General features: G+C 35.8%; 2 protein-coding genes across 2 annotated transcripts; one reads left to right on the top strand and one right to left on the bottom strand.

Moving 5' to 3' along the window:
• Positions 1–48: 48 nt before the first annotated feature.
• LOC132558365 (post-GPI attachment to proteins factor 4-like) lies at positions 49–3,725 on the bottom strand. The gene has a single exon (XM_060222911.1). The coding sequence runs from the start codon at positions 3,691–3,693 to the stop codon at positions 2,374–2,376; it is 1,320 nt and encodes a 439-aa protein (XP_060078894.1). The 5' UTR covers positions 3,694–3,725; the 3' UTR covers positions 49–2,373.
• Positions 3,726–5,859: 2,134 nt separating this feature from the next.
• LOC132558364 (ATP-binding cassette sub-family C member 10-like) lies at positions 5,860–20,521 on the top strand. Its single transcript, XM_060222910.1, has 17 exons — positions 5,860–7,422; positions 7,726–7,953; positions 8,259–8,421; positions 8,926–9,188; positions 9,838–10,089; positions 10,428–10,526; positions 11,038–11,227; positions 11,474–11,707; positions 12,551–12,689; positions 13,121–13,328; positions 14,295–14,510; positions 15,230–15,357; positions 15,624–15,793; positions 16,525–16,685; positions 17,753–18,006; positions 19,457–19,700; positions 20,132–20,521. Exons 1-17 carry the CDS (start codon positions 5,860–5,862, stop codon positions 20,375–20,377), a joined length of 4,758 nt encoding a protein of 1,585 aa, XP_060078893.1. The 3' UTR covers positions 20,378–20,521.
• Positions 20,522–22,214: the final 1,693 nt, after the last annotated feature.

The raw sequence follows: 22,214 nt of genomic DNA, 5'->3' as shown, positions 1-22,214 counted from the left end.
CAGATATTGTAAAAAAGAATATTTATTAAGCATATAATAACCGTTACCACAACCACAAGAATCTGGCTAATAAAGAATATAATTGATATCCATGGTTACAGGCAATATAAACAAAAAAGCCGTAACGATTTCTTTATGATTACTAAAAGGTGTAAAATAGATTAAAATGCCACCTGTACAACAGAATAGCAATCTTAATGCTTTCATTTGCGATATATAAGTATATATACAATCTATATATAGGTATATGTAGAAAAAAAGATATATATTGGCTTGAAATGGAAAACATTAATGAAAGCAAAATTTAATGACCGACTTGAAAATAAGCGAATTGTGACCACTACAAGTGAAAAACTTAAGAGCCATGTCAGGGTTGAAAGCAATTTCCAAGTCAGTCATTAAGTTTTGGTTTCATAAAAATCAACCCATATAAAACATAGCAATATGTAAAACTTATTATTAACAACACAATTCGGTCAATGTATAAATACTGGCAACAAACTGACTCAATACAACAATGCCTGATGGATCCATTACGTTTTTACAACATGTCTATTCATAATATCTTTCTTTTCAAGTTGAAATATTACCCATTTGAAAATACTTCATTTATCATTTAACATTGTAATTAAGCTAGAAAAATGTTCTACACAAAATATTTTAGAATGTCTCCCGAGACAACTTTTATGGATAAATAAATGCGCTTTCATAATTGTTTTACCCTGTTTCTTTACCAGTCTGTACCCAACTACAACTACATTACATGTATATAGCCAATACAGTCATGTTTCTAAAAAGTTCTTGTTATTCTTTAATGTTTTCGAGAGAATTCAGGGCTCTCACACCCCATTTTGGGACTGGGGCCCGGGGCCCTTAGAATTGGGAAAAATAATGGTGCTTTCCTTAGAATTGGGAAATCTTGGGGTCTAAATTGGGAAAAAAAGATACTATTTTGCATTGGGAATGGGGCCAAATATTGGCCCCAAATCTGGCAGATCGAGAGCCCTGGAATTAATAACTGACTATCTTAGTTGGATTGAAAAAGGGCCGACTGAAAGCGTTAGTTTCTTGATGATTTCTGAACTACTTCGTGAGAACTAATAGTTGAAACACATTCAAATATCCTGTTCCTGCATGAAGAAAGATAGACATTTCCTTAACTAATATTATCATTTGTTTTGGCCATAAATCAGTACCAAATGATATCAGGATTCAATGTTTGGTGTAAACAAAGGTAAAAACATGACCAATTTAAGACAGTGGGGTATCAAAAAGCAATACATATATATATCTAAAAAGACTAGTATCTTATTTTATGGCACTTGTAAATCATTTCATATTTGATCAAGATTGTAAGATTATCTGTCAAAAAACTGAAATATACACCTTTAGACTGATTTACAGAAATGATCATAACACTTGAAGTATGAAAGAAAAGCAGCACATGTGCTTAAAAAATCCCAACTGGATATTTCCATTCATCATTGTTTGGTCTTTATTCGTTAAATAAAAGCTGGATGTTTCACTTCCTCTTCTATAGTTTCCTCTGTTCTTGATCTTAATCTTAATCAAAGATAGTCACCTGTTGGCCAAATTGTTTTTTCTGATAATTACCAAAAGAAAAGGCACAAAGAGGCCAATGGGAACATTTATATAAAATTAGAAAATGGGGCATTCATTACATCACAAGAAAATACAATAACCAACCTGTCTTTGTAAAAATATCTAAGATAGCTGTCTGTCAGACATTTCTTTTTGATGGTCCAAAAATCAAGGGGGCACAAATATGGACCAATGGAAACTTCCACATGAAACTTGAAAAAAAAGAAGATAAATCTAGTATCTCTCGAGAAAACATGGTAAAAATCTTTCATTGACAAAATCCCAAATCCCGGACTGTCAGCCATCTTGTTTTTCTGATTAGTTCTAAAATGAACTATGCACAACTAGGGACTAAGGTGAACCTGTCAATGAGATTTGGTCTAAAGGACATTTCTCAAAAAAGTAGGGATAACAAACAATTCCGGTCAGTATCGAAGATGGCTGCCTGTTGGCCATATCATTTTCTTACATCAGTGTCAAAATCAAATAATGTTCAACTAGCGAGCAAGACGAACCTATGTATGGAATTTGAGAAAGATCCATCCAATACTTCGCCAGAAAAAACTATAACAATTTAATACTGTTAAATAAAGAGAGCACCTGCAATAACAATGATATTACATATACAAGGAATACATGGTGTACAATGTACAACCATTTGATAAGCCATCAATAAATGGAGACAACATACTAACATTTAGAGGTGGTTCTGTGTGTTAAATTCTGTGTGGTTTAAGTATAAAGATAACACTGCTAGGTATCCAGTGCATTCTAAACATGGAATAGGAACCCTTCTGGATCCTTGTATCTGCCCTCTACAAGTGATGTGTACAGACCAACATGGTAGAACAGATTGGGTTCAATCTGGTAAGATGAAATGTTGTTCTCTAAAGTGAACTTATAGATAGCTATATCCGTATGATCCATGCCTGGCCTGGCAGTGTCTTGTAGATAGTTCAGTAAGGCAGGTATGATGTGTTCACTATACAACATAGCCTGTGTACAGCATCCTGGAGACTTCCTAAAAGAATACAACGAAGCTGAGAATCGTCTAAGTTCCATTATATTTTGTCTATCTAAAAGTTCCGCCACCAGTATGAAGTAAACAGAACCTGCTAAAAAATATAACATCTGTAACGAATACATTTTACTACTAACATTCCAATTAAAAACAAGCACAAAAATACCAGCTCCGATGAATCCTACACTCAGCAATTCCATTATCCTTGTCTCCTCAAAAGCGAATCCTTGCCACTTCATGGGGTAGTACAGTTTGATATGCCCAAACTCTCGTTTGTAATGTTGGAGTTTAGTGTCCATTACGTGTTTAACGTTATTCAAAACTTCTTTGTGTGGAATGGCGTCATCTTCCACCATCAAAATATAGCTGGCGTTCATGAGGTGAGCACTCTCCAAACAGAACATGTAATCCACAGTCTCTTTCTCATATCTGTTACTATACGAACGTTTGTGGTACAGTGTTGCTCTCAGTGGAGAGATTCTCTCCGTCATGTCCCTTCCCTTTGTACCGAATCTTTGTATCGTTGGAACATAGTTTGATAACCATGTTACATCAGTATAGTTTAATGGATTGGCATCAACATTACATATCACAAGTTTCTTTTTCTTAAAACTGAGGTTGTGTTTCAGCACTTTGTCCATTGCTGCTGTTGCTTGTAGGAAGTAGCCTAACTTTTGTACATCTGATGACTTTCTCTGGACAGTCACAATAACGACAAGCAAATCAAGTCTTTCGTGGTCATACTGGTTGTAATATTGCATTGACTCTGTTTTATCAATGCTGTTAAAGTAAGCCATGGCATTTGCAAGTCGTTGGTTGTTCAATTCCTTGGCATCACTTAACATTTTCTTTTCTGAATGGAAGACCTTGAACAGTTTAGAATAAGGTAAGTAATAGCAAAGAATAGGAATGATGAAAGTAAAAGTTATCAGATAGAGTATGAGTAATCGCAAACAGTGATGAAAAATTAAGTTTGCCATTATTTCAGCTATGACTCCAGATGCATTGAGTGTCTGCAGACTGTACCAATCCTCTGTACCAATCAACACAGTAATTTTCAAGAATAGCATTTAAACAGCATTTTGGTACTTGTAACATCATTTTGCCAATATCCTATTTCCATTATGCACCTGAAACAACAAATACATGTACATATTTTTCATAATTGAACTACAGATAGAAACTGTACTTAAATACTGAATTATATAATTTGAAAAAAACGCAGACAAACAAAATTTGAAAAAAATATGTACAAACACCTGTAACTAGAATACTGACAGTAAGTCTGATACTATTGTACTGAAGCTGGAAAGAATTGTAATGGAATCCCTGTTTTAATCACAAAACAGGATAATAAGTGTAGGAGGAAACCTTCAAGGAGACAGTGCCTAACTTGTCTCCTTATTACAGTGGTGTCTTTGCAAAACTGGTCAAAATTACTAAGGTACCAAATGGAAGATCTTATTAGCTAGATATATGTAGTCTCAGTGTTCTTCATATTATATAACCTGTATTAAGCCAATCCTCTAATTAGAGCAAGAGTAATTATAATGGGCCTCAACACCATAGCAAGATAGATACTTTTAAGATACCGAATTCATGATAAGTTTTTCTTCAGTCCTACATATTCAAATATAGTCACTCATGATCAATAGCTTAACAGTAGATGGAATCTTCCTTAAACTTCATAAAACCGTATACCAGGAATTTATTGCTGACGTCATGGGATTGATCTCTGCATAGTACTTACTTTAATCAAGATTTTAATCAAGGTTTGCCTTTGAACTAAAGGCAAATATGCAAATATGCATTTCAAAAAGTGACATGCATTTTTAAAATCATATTTGTATTTTAATTTCAATCTTAAAATAATATTGTGTAAAGGAATAATCTATGTAGTATCCAACTATTTAACTGGCATAGAAATAAATGCATCAATTTTCTCTCTATTTCTTGTAAAACATCTGTCAGGAGGGAATTCTTCTTCCCTCGAACAATCCAAGATCGGAACAACCTCCCTTCTGAAATTGTCTTCTCGGAATCCTTCAAACATGCGATTTCTGCCCATCATTCATCAATATTAATTATGTTCCCTCCTATTCAAATCGTACATGTTGTCTCTCTCATACATGACATAACCTTCACTAAGTTGAAGTAGCTATAGGTAATTACTTGGAAGAATTAGGAGTAGAAAGAACTTACCGTACAAGTCGAAAATGAAACTAGATTAAATCAACGTTCTACTGACGCTTAATTATTCTTTTCAATACATCTTTTACAAGCTTTCATGTGACTATGATGACGATCTTCTAAGCTCCGGGTCAAACAACGTAACGGACGCTCCCTGAGAAAGGGCGACATATGAGTCAGGTATGAGTAAGTTTGATATTTCCAGATGACCTTGCTCTGATCGGATGCAACTTTGCAATTTTCAGATGAACAGTTTTGGAGAAAAAAAGAAAAGTTTACTACAATCTTTGTTGTTGCCATCCGTTTCCTCTTGCAAACTCGAATTATCTGTGCACTGCACACTATTTCCATGCACATTTCATTAGTATAGCCATGCATGTATTATTTAATATTCCAATTGGCCAATCATGTTTTCACATATAAATGTACATTTTGTATGCCGCATACAAATGGTAAATATCTTTACTGTTGTATAATGGTGTAAAATATGATGTTTTATGCACGTACATAATGTACGTGTGTTACTGTGACAGTGTATATGTATAATGTGGTTCGTACATAAAGCGGCTGTGTTAAAACCACTCTCTGTCGTCAGCTGATGGAGCTTGCTTCCTTGGCTCAGTTGGTGAATCCTTGGATTGTCACATCAGGTCTGATTTCTGTTGGTAGCAACAAAGCACATCTAGGATATTTACCTGAGCTTTATGTAGGCTAATAATATACCCAACTGAGATATCACTTCCCCATGTATTGTGATAAATGTTATCATTTATGTCAGATGAATCATGGTATTTTTAGTGTACATGTTAAATTACATATTTTCTTTTTCCGCTATGTATTACCATTTTGATAAACATTTTTGGTTTATAGTATAACTGAAATGTTTTTAATACATTTTGACAGGTGATTTCTGGAGTGACTGTAAGATGAAGCTGGTCTGAATGTAAAGATGTGTCAAAAATGTGTGACAAGGCTGCTATATTTTTGATGAATTCGATCTACACCCAGATTTAAATACATCCTGAAGTCAAGCGATATTCATCAAAATGGCATCCACATTTTGGCACTCCATGTGTGGCCACAATGAAAACTTCACAGCTTGGAGAAAAAATGACTTCGGTCCATGCTTTGAGAAAATAGCATTAATAATACCAGCTCATGTACTTCTAGCTATAGTGAGTACATACCAAGGAGCGCAGGTGCATCGTAGATTCTCCAGTACTACTTCATCATTAAGGATGCCTTGGTTTGTTACACTACGACTGATTACTATTGTATTGTTGCTATTACTACCACTAGCTCAATTGATAGGGATGTCCATGGTCCTGGAGATTCAGCCGAGTATAGCAGACAGTGTGTATGTAGGTGTGGTAAGTGCCAGTTGGTTGTTACATGGTATATACACCTACCACCTCAAGCACATGTATTGGGAGACATATCGAGGCCCTCTGTGTGTGATACTCCTTTATCTCCTGACTTTTGTGTCTGATGGTCTCCACTGCTACAGTGTCATCAGAATACATATTTATAATTCTCCACTTCATAACTTAGCTGAGGAATATTGTGTTTACATAACTGTTTTCTGTCATCTTGTTTACATTCTCACTCTCAAATCAACTGGTGATCGACTTGTGAGTGACAGTTATCTTCGTCATAGTTTAAATATATCTCCCTCTGAAACTGAGCGCCTGATGTTTCCTGGGACGACTGATTATGGATCCATTACAAGTTCACAAGGAATGGTAACTGTTGCTGAGGACGGGTCATCATTTCTGTCAAAACTTACATTCCACTGGGTACAACCTCTCATGGTAAAAGGCTACAAAAAGTTAATAACGTCTGCATCTGATGTATACCTGCTGCCCAATAAACTTAACACAATGTATTTAGAGGAAAAGTTTATAAAAATCCTGACATCATCTAGACGAGGGACATCATTGTATGATTATGATGAAAGCAGTGAGGATACCCTTTTGACACCAAATGTCTACATCAGGCCTGGACAACAAAGAACCAGACAACAGGAAACCCCAACATTATTAAAGGCTTTACATAGAGCATTTGGGTGGGAGTATTATCTCCTTGGTATTTTAAAACTGATAGCTGATTGTGTAGGTTTTGCTGGACCGATGCTGCTAAATCTGCTAGTGACATATATAGAGAACAAAGATGAGCCGGAACAGCATGGATACTTGTATGCTAGTGGACTGTTGATGTCGACTCTCATTGGCGCTTTGTGCTCTAGTCAGTTTGATTATCATTGTCGAAATGTAGGGTTCAAAATGAGATGTGCAGTCATCACTACCATCTACCGGAAAGCATTGTCTGTGGGCAGTGTATCCATCGCAAAGTTTAGTACAGGTGAAATTGTAAACTTTATGAGCACTGATACAGACAGAATGGTGAATTTTTGTCCAAGTTTCCATGCCATGTGGAGTTTACCTTTCCAGATAGGAGTATCTCTGTATCTCCTTTATCTACAAGTGGGGCTAGCTTTCCTTGCTGGGCTAGGGTTTGCTCTCCTCCTTATCCCGATCAACAGGTGGCTTGCCAACAAGATAGGAGAGCTGAGTAAGGATATGATGGAACAGAAAGACGCCAGGGTTAAGGTAATGAAATCATTGAGGAAAATTTACGTAAAAAATATGTTATAAACTTCCATATTCAAAAGCTGAAGAGTATTCTGCTAACTTGTCGTTGAAAAATTATCTAGCAGAGTGAAAAAAAATACAGTTTCCTTACATGAAAACCTGCTATGTGTTGTTTAGTGAAGAGCAATCATCTTGAAAGGATATGTTTTATATGAGATGTCATTCCTGTAGAAAGAATATATTGCATTTTACCATTTGAAAAGAAATTTTTTAACATGATAAGAAGTCAGTTTATGATCTGGTGAACTCCTCTGTGTACAGATGATGAATGAAGTCTTGTTTGGGATGAGAATTGTGAAGTTCTACACCTGGGAAAACCATTTCCGTTCCGAGATCCAGAGGCTGAGAAATGCTGAGCTGAAGAGCTTAAAGGGACGGAAGTATCTTGATGCAATGTGTGTGTATTTTTGGGCGACTACACCTGTCCTCATATCTATACTTACCTTCACTACCTACTCACTGATGGGGAATCCCCTGACAGCAGCCAAGGTGTGTACTTCATATTCTAACCTATATTTATTTACAAATATACATGTTATGTAGGAGGAGACCTTTAATTTCTGGCCCCAATTTTAGACAGAACTATCAATAAAGCTTATAAGTTGTTCATATTTTCAAAAACCCATAAGTTCACTAGAAAGAACAGTTTATGATATATTGAAAGCAATTGCATTGTCAAAATGCACTTTTCTGACCAATAGAAGTTTTGAATATATATAAAAAAATGTGACAAATACATGGACCTGTATCTGTCAGGCAGTTTAAAAAAAAATTGTGTTTCTTTTCTTTGACAGGTGTTTACAAGTTTGTCTCTGTTTATGATGCTGATAAGCCCCCTGAATGCCTTCCCCTGGGTGATAAATGGTCTGATGGAAGCCTGGGTCTCCTTGCGACGTGTTCAGGAATATGTAGCCCTCACTGACTTGGACATGAGAAGTTATTACAAAACATCTGAGGGTATTGTGCATATTTTACAAATCCAGACACACTACTGTATACCATTGGTATACTGGCTTTATGTTTATAAGCTGGTCTAACTAATGTTCAGTTTTCAAATTGATCAATGAGAAATTTAGTTAAATTTACTACACTACTCCCTCCGTCACAAAGTCTTTGACCCCCAAGAAAACAACAACCCAGTATTGATATCTCCAAGGAAGCAACTCAATCTCCTATTGTTATGGCACCAGATGTGTAATAACAAGGAGTAATGGAACTAGCAACTTCAACTTGTGGGAAATTCCCACTAGTTCAGGCTAGTTAGGTGATGTGTACTTTCAACTTCTACACAAGGAATGCTTAAAACAGTGTTTGATGAAATATGAAAATATGCATTCCGATAATTGACAAATTAAGTCATATTTTATTCCATCACAAATCATTGAAGAAATAAGCCTACTGTAGGTTTATTCTTCTCTGCTTGATTAGTACAGTTATTTAAATGTTTACATTTGCTTTCAGATTTATATAGCGCTGAAAGAATGATATCCATCAAGTCAGGCAGATTTTCTTGGCAAAATGAGCAGACTTTATCCTCTGTTGCCCTTGGAACTAAAGAACTGAGAAACCAACCAGAAAATGGCACTGGTTCCAGCCAATCAGCACCTGGCACTGAGTCCAGCCAATCAGCGCCTGGCACTGAGTCCAGCCAAACAGAACATGACCCTGTGACTAGCCTATCAGGGACACTTAAACTTAGAAATATTAATATTGATATAGAACAAGTGAGTACAACCGTAATTATATTTAAAAACTTGTGTGAAATGTCAGTTGTATCAGGCGGGTGTCATCAATGAAACAGATAACACTTACTCTTCTGAAACATATGGTCTTATTCTCCATGTACAAGGTACAACAGCTATATCTGAATTTTTGTGTGTGTTAAAAATTAGCTCAATACAGTATACTTTTATTTTAAAAACATCAGTATCATATTTCAGAATTAAGCACATAGTCGCAATGTACAGTATATATGGCTCTTTCAAGAGATATATTAAAATTTTTAAAAATTCTATTCCTAAAGACATATATTATTGATGATTGAGTTAGCTCTTTGAAAAATCATATTGGATTTATATCCGATTTAGTTGGATATTTTCGCGGGGAAGTTTTTGCTGTTTCGTTATACATTGATGTGATTGCCAAAATATGATCCATGAAATGAGACATGTTTGTGTGTATAGATGTCCTTCTACATCAACATCACAAATTTCTTATTTGTTAAAAAATAATTTGATTGTTTAAAAAAAAATAGCAAATAATTTCACCCTTGAAAATTACCAGCTAAATATATAAGTTTTTTATTTGTGAAACCAGAGACCAGTGTGATGTTCAGTTTGTTCCTGAACACAATTAAACTTTCTTATGTACTAGGGTCAGTTGATAGGAGTGATTGGAAAGGTTGGGTCTGGAAAGAGCTCTCTGCTTCATGCTGTTCTGGCTGAGATGTGTCGCGAGGAGGGTCAGATCTCATTAAGAGATCTTCATAGCGGGTTTGCTCTAGTGGCTCAGGAGGCATGGATACAGCATGCCACAATACGTGACAACATCCTGTTTGGTCAAACCTTCAACACCAAGAAGTATGAGTCTGTGCTGGAGGCAGCAGCTCTCAATATGGACCTCAGGGTAAATATGAGTGATTCAGTCACAATAAGGTTAGCAATAAGGTTTCTGTTTTCTGATTTTTGTCATTTTTTTCTAATGATGAGTGTGGTTTTCCTAAACCTGTCAAAGAATTTTGCATATTACTAGCTACAAAAAAATGTGAATTAATTTTCAGATATCGCTTGTTATCCAATGAATTAGCACATTTTATAATTGTTTGTATACAGTATATATCGTGTGGTATGATAAACCCGAGAGTGATTTTCATCAGCTGTAATTGTCAGAAATCAATTGTGATGCCATATATGAACAATAGTGTTACATCAATTTGAAAACGTCAGAATAAAATTTTCTTGTAGATGCTACCAGCTGGAGACAAGACAGAAGTTGGTGAAAATGGTGTGACATTGAGTGGGGGTCAGAAGGCTAGAGTGTCACTGGCAAGGGCCTTGTATCAGGTATTTGTAAGAATTGGAGATCTCTATATCTTTATATATCATATATTGGGGTTCAGATGTAGGTGTCCCCTACCAATGGTGGCCGACAATAGCCTGACAAAATGATAGGAGTGTTCATATATTTTTGTACCATGTTACCCTTCTGTGTGATGCAAAAATATGTGAAAATTCACCTCTTCGTGTACCATTGTTGTTACAAAAGTATATATGGAGGCAGGAAAAAAAGTCTTGTTGCTTTGGTATGTTTCTGTACAAAAATAACGGCTAAAAACAGCCATGCTACAGAAACAAGTGAAACCATCAAACCAAAAGGTAATTACCAAGTAATACAAATGACACCCTGATAAAGCTGTTTTCATTTTATTGTACAGAATGTGTGTTACACAGGGGTATGTAACAATGTTTCTGGAGGCTTGTTTGGTATACCACAAGCCTCCCAAAAAACAACAACAATAAAAAACAATGTATATACTCCTAGTTTACCTACTGGATGTTTGTTTATTTTTGATAGGATAAAGAAATTTACCTATTAGATGATCCGTTAGCAGCAGTCGACGCCCATGTAGCGCAACATTTATATGAAAGATGCATTATGGGACTGCTCAAGAACAAGACTAGAATCCTATGCACACATCACACCAAATTTCTGGGAAAAGCTGACCTTGTTGTTGTCATGGATGATGGTGTTATCACTAACATTGGTGAGTCTTCATCAGCTTTATAGAGTTATGTCGGCATTTGTTTGTACATACTTGTATCACAATATCATGTACAATATCGATTAATACAGTGAAACACCTGCTTGATTAGGTTTTCATGATAAAGGTAAACTTAAAGGTCACCTGCTCATTGTGATACAGAAGCAGACTAACACTTTCTAACCTTCCTGCTGATGGTCATTTGTGATACAGGAATCCTAATAGACATGTATCATTATCCTGTTTAAGGTCCTCCCTCAGAAGTGCTTGTTGACATCAAGTTTGCAGAAAATCAGATGTCCGGTAAGGACAACGATGGAAAGGATGAGACTGACCAGTTAGATAGTGGTCAAGATGGGGCACTTGTTGGTGATGAGGAGAAGGAGACTGGTGTGGTCAAACTATCTGTGTACAAGTCATACTGGAGAGCTGTAGGCAACTGTTTAGCACCATCTGTACTCCTGGCTCTTCTCTTCATGCAAGGTTTGTTTCAAAGCATAGGTAAAACTTTATATTTCATGATATCGGCTACCCTTTTAACCTGTGAAATTTTGAAATTTTGAAATTTTTGTGTTGAACTGTCAGGAAAAGGCATGAAAATTAGAACATTTTAAGAAATTGACAGTTTTCTATATCTGAAACTCCTTTTCGGAAGAACAACACATATATGATTATGTGCTGAACGTTATTTTAATGCCAAATAGCAGTGTTACTCTAAATTTCATTTTGTATAAATTTAAATCTCAGGGTAAGAACAAACAATTGCAAGTATCAGACTTTCACAAACTGAAAATTCAGCTTTGACATTCATCTTGATTCAATAATTTCTTATTGACTATGTTTTGGATTCCATTTCACGAAATCAACACTGAAATAGAACATACATAGTATGCTTTTCATATTCTAGCATAATACTTCGTAATGCTTTTATATTTCAAAGAAGTTGATATCTCTGTTCGAATAGTACAGTTCTAGATAAACAAAGGAACAAAATAGATATCAAAATGTATGTTTTTTTTTTGTTAAATATTCTCAAAATGGTCAGTGATCTTTGTTTTTTATGTTTTTTCTCAAAATACAGATGAAATGCTTACAGATTGATGAATTCATGCAGCTTTATATGTGCATTTCTCTCATGAACACAAAAAATTAAGTAAACTTTTAATGCATCCTAAAGCATCCTCAGTTTTGATCAAAATGATGTGTTCCTCATAGTATGGTTTGTTCTGTTCTGTGATTGATGCGATTATCTCATCTCCGTCTTTTGTAACAAATGCATTCTTTTGTCAAATATGACACCACATATGGTAATGTACCCTTTTTTAGCCTCGAGAAACATCAATGATTGGTGGTTGTCTTACTGGGTGTCAAACAGCAACAGTACCACCAATGGAAACTCTGGCAACTCGTCCTGGTCCTCTTTGTCTAGTGGGGCCAGTTCTGGATCAGAAGTCACCTTCAGTGGGTATGTTGATAAAATAATAGCTCTCATATAATTGTAATTATCTTTCATGTGAGAGTATAAACAGTATCTATTGTAAAAATATACTTATGTGTAATCTACCTGTTGTTATAATGAAACCTAATTCAGTTACTGTAAATTACTTTATTTCAGTGAGTATTTAATTTTGCGGAAGAGAAGTGACTGTCTGATTCGTGAATACATGATTTTGCAGGAACTATACTTCAAAAATCATTTATTTAAGTACAAAATCAGCAAAAGTATGTTCCCAAGGGGTTTGAATTTGCAAATGATACTGCTTGCAAATAAATGTGAAATATAATCCCTTGTGATTATAAATGATTTACATTATCATGCAGTCTTTTGATATCAAACAGATTTGTTACCCTAGATAACAGTGATTTATAAATTTGAGAATTGGTTAATGATTTCAGACTGACCCTACCTGTGGATTCTGATTTAGGAGTGAGTAGTAACAATGCTACAAGCAGTGAAGATGACATCAGGTTTTACCTAACAGTTTATGGTTGTTTGGCAGGAGCCAACTCACTCTTCACCCTGGCCCGCGCATTTCTATTTGCATATGGAGGGATATGTGCTGCAAAAATCCTTCATCACAAGTTGCTTGAAAAAATCTTGCGGGTAAATCTACATTACACATCAGTACATCCATCCAATCTTACATTATAGCATGTATAGCATTCATCTTGATAAAAGCTAAAGAAAATGTGATTTTATTTACAGAACTAGGAGTGTACAATGACTGCATTGACATAATGTACAATATATAGCATATTTTGGTTGAGGATGGTATTTAATATTCAAATGAAATACATGGACTTATTTTTGATGTCTCACACACAGGCACTCGAGGCCAGGATATTATTTTTTAAACGTTTTTGATGTCTTTATTTTTGTTTTAGCACTGGTTATTTAAACGAAATATCACATAGGTAAATGTCTTCAAATTTTCATTTTTTTTCAGCATTTTCAGGAACCTTCTAGTATGTAGTTAAATTTTTGTGAAGCTCTAGAAAAAGCTTGATCAAGGAGATTATACCATTATAGCTTCATGTAATAGATGTGTTTAACTTGTAGATTCTTACTTATTTGTATAGAAATGACCTTGACCTACTAGTTTCAAATGTATGTAAACATAATACAAAGTCACTGATTGATACAGGAGAATCATTGCAGTAACATGTACAGTAGACATATAGCCTTCACTTTTACTGTGAAGGGTATAATAAACTGTGTATTGTATACATATATGTTATTGAGAATATTTAGGTTTTGACAGAAGGCTGGTCTTATTGAATTGATTGCAGCTACGCCCACTCTCAGGGGCTGCTGTGGCCAAGTGGTTAGGGCATTTGACTGTCTTTGTCATTTTCTCTCCTCCTCTGGATCGCAGGTTTGAGGCCATTGTTGGGTATTTGCAAGATATTGGCCACTGGTTGGTGGCTTTCCTACACCACACAAACCTGGCACATCCATAAATGACCCTGTATGCTTGTAGGATATAAAACAACAATCAACCCAACCACCCACTCTCACTGTGAAGAAAAAGGTTTGATTAAAATGTTTACGTATGTATCTATGTTTCAGGCACCTATGTCGTTTTTTGACATCACTCCCATAGGTCGGATCCTGAACCGATTTTCATCTGATCTCTATGCCATTGACGATTCTTTGCCCTTCATCATGAACATCTTCCTGGCCCAGCTCTATGGAATCCTTGGTACCATAGCCATCACATGCTATGGGTTGCCATGGTTCGCCCTACTTCTCGTTCCACTTGGAGCTATTTACTACAAAATACAGGTATAAGGCAATCTCTTTCTCTGCTTTGTAAAGCTAATGTATTATGATGATAAACTGTCATTTCAAGCATTAGTTTTCTGAACAAGATACACAATTTTGATTGTTTTTTAGGAAGGTAGATTTATGCTGGAAGCAGCTTGTTAGTCATCTGTACATCTCTGTGCAATTAGTTATGACAGATTTAGTATGTAATTATTGAGTCTATATGTAGGCCTTATATTTCTGTAGTTTGCTTAAACAGTGTTTACTGGTATATAATGATTTTCATACTTTGGCACAATTTTAGCACATCATCAATTTTTGGCAAATAAGCACAATGAAGAATTAGCATATTAATGAATTAGCACAGTGATACATTAGCATAGTGATGAATAAGCATAGTGATTAATTAGCACATACATGATGATTACTATATAAACAACTAACAGAAACTACAATTACCACAGTCATTTTTTAATGCTATACTTTCAGGCACGAAAAGTGCTGAATTAAGAATTTCTAAAATATTTTCATGTTTATAGTAAGTAGGATTGATAAGGAAGTGCATGTAAAATCTTCAATGTTTGTGTGATAAGAGTTTATTGTATTGAATGTATAATGTATTGGAGAGCAACTCATAGTGACTTATCCTAGATAGTTTAGAACACTGTAATAATGATATATATAATTTACTGATATACTGTTTTACTTGAATTCATAACTGTGTTGATTATTTGCAGCAATATTACCGCCATACTTCTCGAGAATTAAAGAGAATATCCAGCATTACACTTTCTCCTATGTATGCCCACTTCTCTGAGACAGTGTCTGGACTTGTCACCATCCGTGCCTTCAGGCAGACACCAAGGTCAGCGTTCGATCTTTTTTTTTTTTGTCGTTCATCATTCAGGTTACAGAATGTGCTCATGCTTACAGGGAAACAAATTATAATTCAAAATAATGTCTGATGTTGAGAGTGAGGCTCTGTTGTTTTCAATTTTTTGTAATTTGAAGTTGATGCTCTGAAACACATGTATATGCATATTCAGGTTTTTGGTTGGTTGAAGTATTGACTATTATAAAGATGATTGTTGAAAGGATGCCTGCTCTGATTTTTGTGATGTCTATTTGTAGATTCCAGACAGAGAATCTGCGTCGCCTTGACCTGAACCAGAGGGCTCAGTTTGTAGCAGGGGCTGTTGGAAGCTGGTTGGGGTTTCGTCTACAGATGATGGGTGTTATCATGGTGGCTGGGATAGCGTTCATCGCTGTCTTACAACATCACTTCCAATCAGTAAACCCAGGTACACCACTCAATACAAAGACTTCAGCTTCAAGCTGTACACTAGAAGCTGTGTATTTCGTATTATCGCTGACTGTTGTTGGTGCTGTAATTTCCAAGTAGGTTGTATTTGGTCTCTAAGGCTCAATGTCATAAACTGGTTGGTTTTTTAAGAAAATATGATCAAAATTGCTTGTGAAGTTCATGTTCGAAAGTGAAATGCAATCCTGTTTGTTAAATTATATTCAAATTCTGCACAAACTGACTAGAAACTGTTTGTCAGTATGTAGATTGATACACATATTTATCATACAATAAGCTTATGCCTGATAACAAACCCCCTGATATTTTTTATGGTTCATAATAGTTACATGCAGATCCATTGTTCTGTAAATGTCCAGCCCTTGAATCTGAGTCGAAGTTTAAACGTTTCTTTCCCGGGGTTTACTGAAGGATAAATATGGCCAAAGTTTTCCTTCTCTACGTTACTCTATCTTCATGAGCTGGCTATTGAAGGGAGATAACTGGCAAAAGTTTGAGTTCTTTTAAAATCCTGTAGGTCTCAGTTAAATTACAATGATTATACTTCTATCAGTGTTTTCTAATCTATTGGTAATATTATTGAATTAAATGTTTAGATATACAGAACTTGTTGAAATGGCAATAAAATGATAAAGAATTAAAATTGTTACTTTGTACAAAAAATTTTCGTTTATTTTTGTATTTGTATCTATGCATTTTGATTTTGTATAGGTCTTGTGGGTCTGGCCATTTCCTATGCCTTGTCCGTGACAAATCTTTTGAGTGGTGTTGTCAATTCCTTTACTGAGACAGAGAAACAGATGGTCAGTGTGGAGAGAGTTCAACAGTATCTTGATAACATTCCACAGGAGAGATGGGATGGCTCCCTATTTGTAAGTCATCTTGGTGAAATGCACTTGTTTTGTTTGTCTTCTGTTTTTAGGTGGAAGGCTCTCATCCTAGGGGTGCTATAAGGTTGGGGAGAGGGGGGCTTTCTGTTTCATACTTTCTCTAGGACTGAGATGTGAGAATACTCGCGCTTTGTAAGGCTTATAAAGATAGAAAGGACTTTTTTTTTTGTTTTATCCTTGATTTTTAGGGATAAGGGTTTTCTTGTTATAAGCCATTTCTGTATGGAGGGTGGGGTTGCTCTGTCCTTTGTTCATTGCAGGAATGGGAGGAGGAGAGTTTCCACTTTCTGAGTTTGTATTATCAAAGATTTGATGCTATTTCAGATATCTAGAGAAAACCATAGATATGTATGAACTAGGCAGTGAGGAAAGTGACCAATATCAGGATCACAGGAACAGTATGTAATGACATGTGTCATGATTTTAACATTAAAGCTTTCCTTTTGATGAGATATTTTGACTTTGATGCAGCCGCAGTCTAGCACATGAAAAAGTAAGTTGTAAATCCGTAGGGTTGTGAGATAGGAACACTACCTCCTGACATGATTCCCCTTGATTTAAGGTGTCTGTTTAATCCTCTCCTAGGTTTTTGTATGGGAGAGTTAGGAGAGCTAATAATTAATATTACATTGTAAACAGATCATTGTCTGTACTTAACAATTATTGGGTTCTTCCCCATCTTGACAATACTCCAGGGGTTACAATCACTTTCTCTGTCTGCACTCTGGAACATGTCATAGTAAAATCTTCCCCATCTTGACAATACTCCAGGGGTTACAATCACTTTCTCTGTCTGCACTCTGGAACATGTTATGGCAAAATTGAAGGTTCCATGGACAACAAGACAAAAAACACTAGTCTGACCATTTGATGTACATCAAACAAATCTCAAGGTAATGGCGTTGATCTATCAAATTACTTGTTCTTTCAATTTTGCCATGACCTGATCCAGGAGTGCAGAGAGTGAAAGAGATCAGGACCCTTGGAGTATTGAGTATACTACTATAGAGTTATAATGATTATAACGATTCGTTACATGATTTCTTTAGGTATCACAGACATGGCCAGAGTCTGGGTTGATCAAGTTTAAGGATGTACACCTCAAGTACCGACTTGGCTTACCTGATGCTTTGAATGGAATCTCCTTCAGTACATACTCAGCGGAGAAACTTGGCATTGTTGGGCGTACTGGGTCAGGGAAATCTAGCCTCTTTCTGGCACTGTTTCGCATTGTAGAAATAAGTCATGGAGAAATTCAGATTGATGGGATGAATATTCAACATTTGGATCTTACGGATGTGAGGTAGGTCACACTGGTTGTGGGTAATGTATGGATGTGAGGTAGGTCACACTGGTTGTGGGTAATGTACGGATGTGAGGTAGGTCACACTGGTTGTGGGTAATGTTAGGATGTTAGGTAGGTCAGACTGGTTGTGGGTAATGTACGGATGTGAGGTAGGTCACATTGGTTGTGGGTAATGTTCGGATGTGAGGTAGGTCAGACTGGTTGTGGGTAATGTACGGATGTGAGGTAGGTCACACTGGTTGTGGGTAATGTAGGGATGTGAGGTAGGTCACACTGGGTGTGGGTAATGTAGGGATGTGAGGTAGGTCACACTGGTTGTGGGTAATGTACGGATGTGAGGTAGGTCACACTGGTTCTGGGTAATGTACAGATGTGAGGTAGGTCACACTGGTTCTGGGTAATGTACGGATGTGAGGTAGGTGACACTGGTTCTGGGTAATGTTAAAGATACACAAAACTGCTCATGATTGTGAGTTAGATATGTGATTGATTCATGACATACATTACAACTTACAACTCTGACAACCCACCAAACTATCCAGAGAAGAAGAGACCTAGAGTAGAGAAAGACTCAGAAAGAATTAACATCCTGGCCAACATAGAACCACACTTTAGAGTGTATAGGAATTTATCAGTCCTGTTGAAAAGATGTAAACATCACATTGAATTCCTATTTACTTTTTAGAACAAAGTTTTCTAGCTGCCCTGTAAGAACCTATTGCTTGGTGGAGATGTATAGACAAAATATTTTTCATATGGCCCGACACCCAAGAGGAATTAACCTCCTTCTTATAGGCCCTTAACTCTAGGTTCTTGAGCAAAACCTTGGACAGTAAAAGCAGGAGAGCTAAAAGATAACACTGGTTATGATATTTCATTACCATAGTTTTAATTGATAACTGCTTCAAACTTTAAAAGAAACATGACCTGTGTGAACATTAAGGCTCTCACCTGCCCTTGAGAATTGTCTATTGTACATTATATCGCAGTTAACAATTAAAAGTTTTCTTCCTGAAGAATACTTCAGAGGGTTTCCGTCAGCAAAATTTGTCCTGATGAAGCCTCTGTGATAGAGGTGAAACTAGTAGACAGATTAAACACCCATCTACACGTAAGCTGCAGTTAGTTTCTTCTTCATCATAACATTCAAGTGTGTGTTGAAATGATTAAAACCACTGGTTGGTTGTGAGGTCGTAGAATACTGACATTGGATTACGGTGACAATAATGACTGATACAAGATTTCTATAACTGTGTTGATGGATTTGTCCTGTATTGATGTATGTTCAGTTGACAATTGCTGAAATATTTGCTTTAAGATTTATCAGTAGGCTTTATAGAGGAGACAGATGTTTTAAAACATTTGCCGAGCTAAAAAATAAATGACCATGAAAATATGTTTGATGTGGCGATGATTTTGATTTGTGAAACATTTTAATTTTTATTAGACGACATCTGGCTGTGATTCCTCAGGACCCATTCCTCTTTAGTGGTACCGTCAGGGAGAATCTCGACCCCACGTCTTGTTACAGTGACGAGGAACTGTGGGGTGTCCTGGACAGATGCCACCTTCGCCTACCTGTAGACAGACTTGGAGGACTCGAGGGGGAGGTGGCAGAAAAGGGACGGCACTTTTCTGTTGGTCAGAGGCAACTTATGTGTCTGGCAAGGGCACTTCTTACCAAAGCAAAGGTGGGGAAATTCTGAAGTTCTGAAGTACTAACAAATCTGTTTTAGAGTTGTTGAGAAAAGAGCAAAGTTTGAACAAAAGAAAGGTGTGCTTGTAGAACCCTTAGAAAGAATGATAAGACAAATAAAAAGCAGCTGCTTATGAAGATTTGTTTTCTTCTCTGTCATTGGCATCCATATCATGTAGAATTTTATTGTATTTTCTGCTCTGAAGGACTGCTCAGAGTTTGTGTCATACATGAACACAAAGTTTATAGCAAACGTTTTCTGATAATGGTTAAGCATAAACTATCAATAGATGATAATTTTGGCTTGATCAGAAAATAAAACAAAACCAGTTTGTTTGTATTTTGTATCTGAACCTTGCTGTGGACATGTGGTTTATCATGTTGATAGTGATATGGATATGTAATCGTTGCTTTCATCCGTTTAAGGTACTTTGTATAGATGAAGCTACAGCCAGTGTAGATCTGGAGACGGACATGCTGATACAAGAAACAATCCGCCAGGAGTTTGTGGAGAGTACAGTGTTGACCATTGCCCATAGAATCAACACCATAATGGACAGTGACAGGGTGTTGGTGATGGACCAGGGTCAAGTGGCTGAACTGGACTCTCCGAGGGTCCTGCTACAAAACTCGCACTCTTTGTTTTACAAACTGGTACATGGTGAAAGTTAACACCAATTTAAAGTAGCTGTTTCAACAGATCTCATAGCCATCAGAAAATTAAGATTTGAACCTGATTATAGAAAAGATTTTAAATGACACATATATAGGAAAAAGGCATTATGCATATGAGAAGATGTACAGATTATCAATTATTTTAAGGGTATGAGAAATCTTTTAGGTTTTAATCAAAACATTTGCTTACTTCTTAAGCTTTCTAATTTTGTTTATGAATCATGACATTCAGTGCATTTTATCTACTCTAAATTTACAGCAGAAATCCAAATTGATATGATAGCTTACAAGAAGGTTAGACATAGAAATGATTAAATTCTGGCCCCTTCTATTGTAAAGTGATGACCAGATGTGGTGTATACTTTCAAAGTGTTATAGGAAACTTTATCTTCTTACATTAAAATTGACATACTGAAATATTGTAGCTGTCTACCTACATATATACATATATACAGGTTTACCTGAAAAGTGTCTCATATCAATGAAAAACACACCTACAAATACATACACGTGTGTAATGTTTTTACAGGTGGACATGCATTGAAACCAGTGATAAAGATTTTACAAAAGGGATTTTATATAAATAAAAAATTATGTTGCTACATGTAATTATCATACGGAGCCCGTTAACTGACATGCTCCATACTTATTTTATTTCGTTTTTTCGAAATATTATTTCGTTTAAACGAAATATTAATTCGTTTATTAGAAATATTGTTTCGTTTTTTCGAAATAACAATTCATTTAAACGAAATATTATTTCGTTTTTTCGAAATATTAATTCGTTTTTTCGAAATATTATTTCGTTTTTTTGAAATAATAATTCGTTTTATCGAAATAATATAAGTATGGAGCATGTCAGTTAACGGGCTCCGTATTATCATCACTTACTGCAGGTATATTTATGTTATATATATGTAATGTTCTTTGTCTGTGATACATATTTATCTTTAAAATCGTTTGATAATTTCACATAACTTAGTGTAAAGGTATGCTACTGGGTGTTTCTAAACTGATATTGATAGAAAGTTACACATAGTGTGTGGTTTGACATTTTAGAATATTTCTTCAACAGTTAAGAGGGACCAGTGTTGGGTGTGGATACCCAAAGGTATTCAGGGCGATGAAACAATATATAAAAATTAATCCAAGTTAGTATCAGTCACAACACACCCCATGTGTTATCGTCAGTCTATGGGTTATTCATTTGCTCACTAATTTTGCCTTAGATGTGAGGCTCCATCAGGGCACGAATACATAAGATTTTGTCTTTGAAGTACTGAAGTACTGTATGAGTGCCCTGATGAAGCCTCGCATCAGAGCTGAAACTAGTCGATCAGTAAATATAGATATCCCACTCACTAGTGGCACTCAGTGTGTGTTGTGATTGAAACTTAACATTGATTGCTTTGCGTATTGTATTATAAGTACAATAATCACCTGTGATGTAACTGTATCTATTGGTGTATTTAAAAATGTTAAGGAAAATACATGGGTGCTTAGCACCTGAATCAGCATGATACCTATGATTGTAAAATCGATGTTGTTGCTAGGAGTATCCATGACTGCACTGCACTTGCCCCTTTAAAAAGGTGGTTTTTACGTACGGAAGTTTTCTCTGAAATATGTTCTTGTTCATTCAAAGAGGTATCTAGATAAATATTCACTCAAATACGCTTATTTTCTACCTCTCAAATGTGTTGTGATCTGCTGGTGAAATCACTTTCAGCATGTTAACCGAATTTATAGTACATAATGTACATTTTGTATGTCAGACAACTTTAACAAAAGAAGTGCAATGAATGGGATGAGAGTAAAGTTACTTATACATGAA

This window comes from Ylistrum balloti, unplaced genomic scaffold (assembly GCF_031769215.1).
Source record: "Ylistrum balloti isolate Yb309-2 unplaced genomic scaffold, AGI_CSIRO_Ybal_v1 Utg370782, whole genome shotgun sequence".
In the NCBI taxonomy this organism is placed as follows: Eukaryota; Metazoa; Mollusca; class Bivalvia; order Pectinida; family Pectinidae; genus Ylistrum; species Ylistrum balloti.
The sequence above is the reverse complement of the archived record's forward strand: the minus strand, read 5'-3'. Positions and strand labels throughout refer to the sequence as shown.

Coding starts and splice junctions, on each gene's coding strand:
- LOC132558365 (XM_060222911.1), bottom strand. CDS start 3,693: ATGCTATTCTTGAAAATTACTGTGTTGATTGGTACAGAGGATTGGTAC.
- LOC132558364 (XM_060222910.1), top strand. CDS start 5,860: ATGGCATCCACATTTTGGCACTCCATGTGTGGCCACAATGAAAACTTC. Junction 7,423..7,725: donor AGAAAGACGCCAGGGTTAAG/GTAATGAAATCA, acceptor CTCTGTGTACAG/ATGATGAATGAAGTCTTGTT. Junction 10,527..11,037: donor TGGCAAGGGCCTTGTATCAG/GTATTTGTAAGA, acceptor TATTTTTGATAG/GATAAAGAAATTTACCTATT.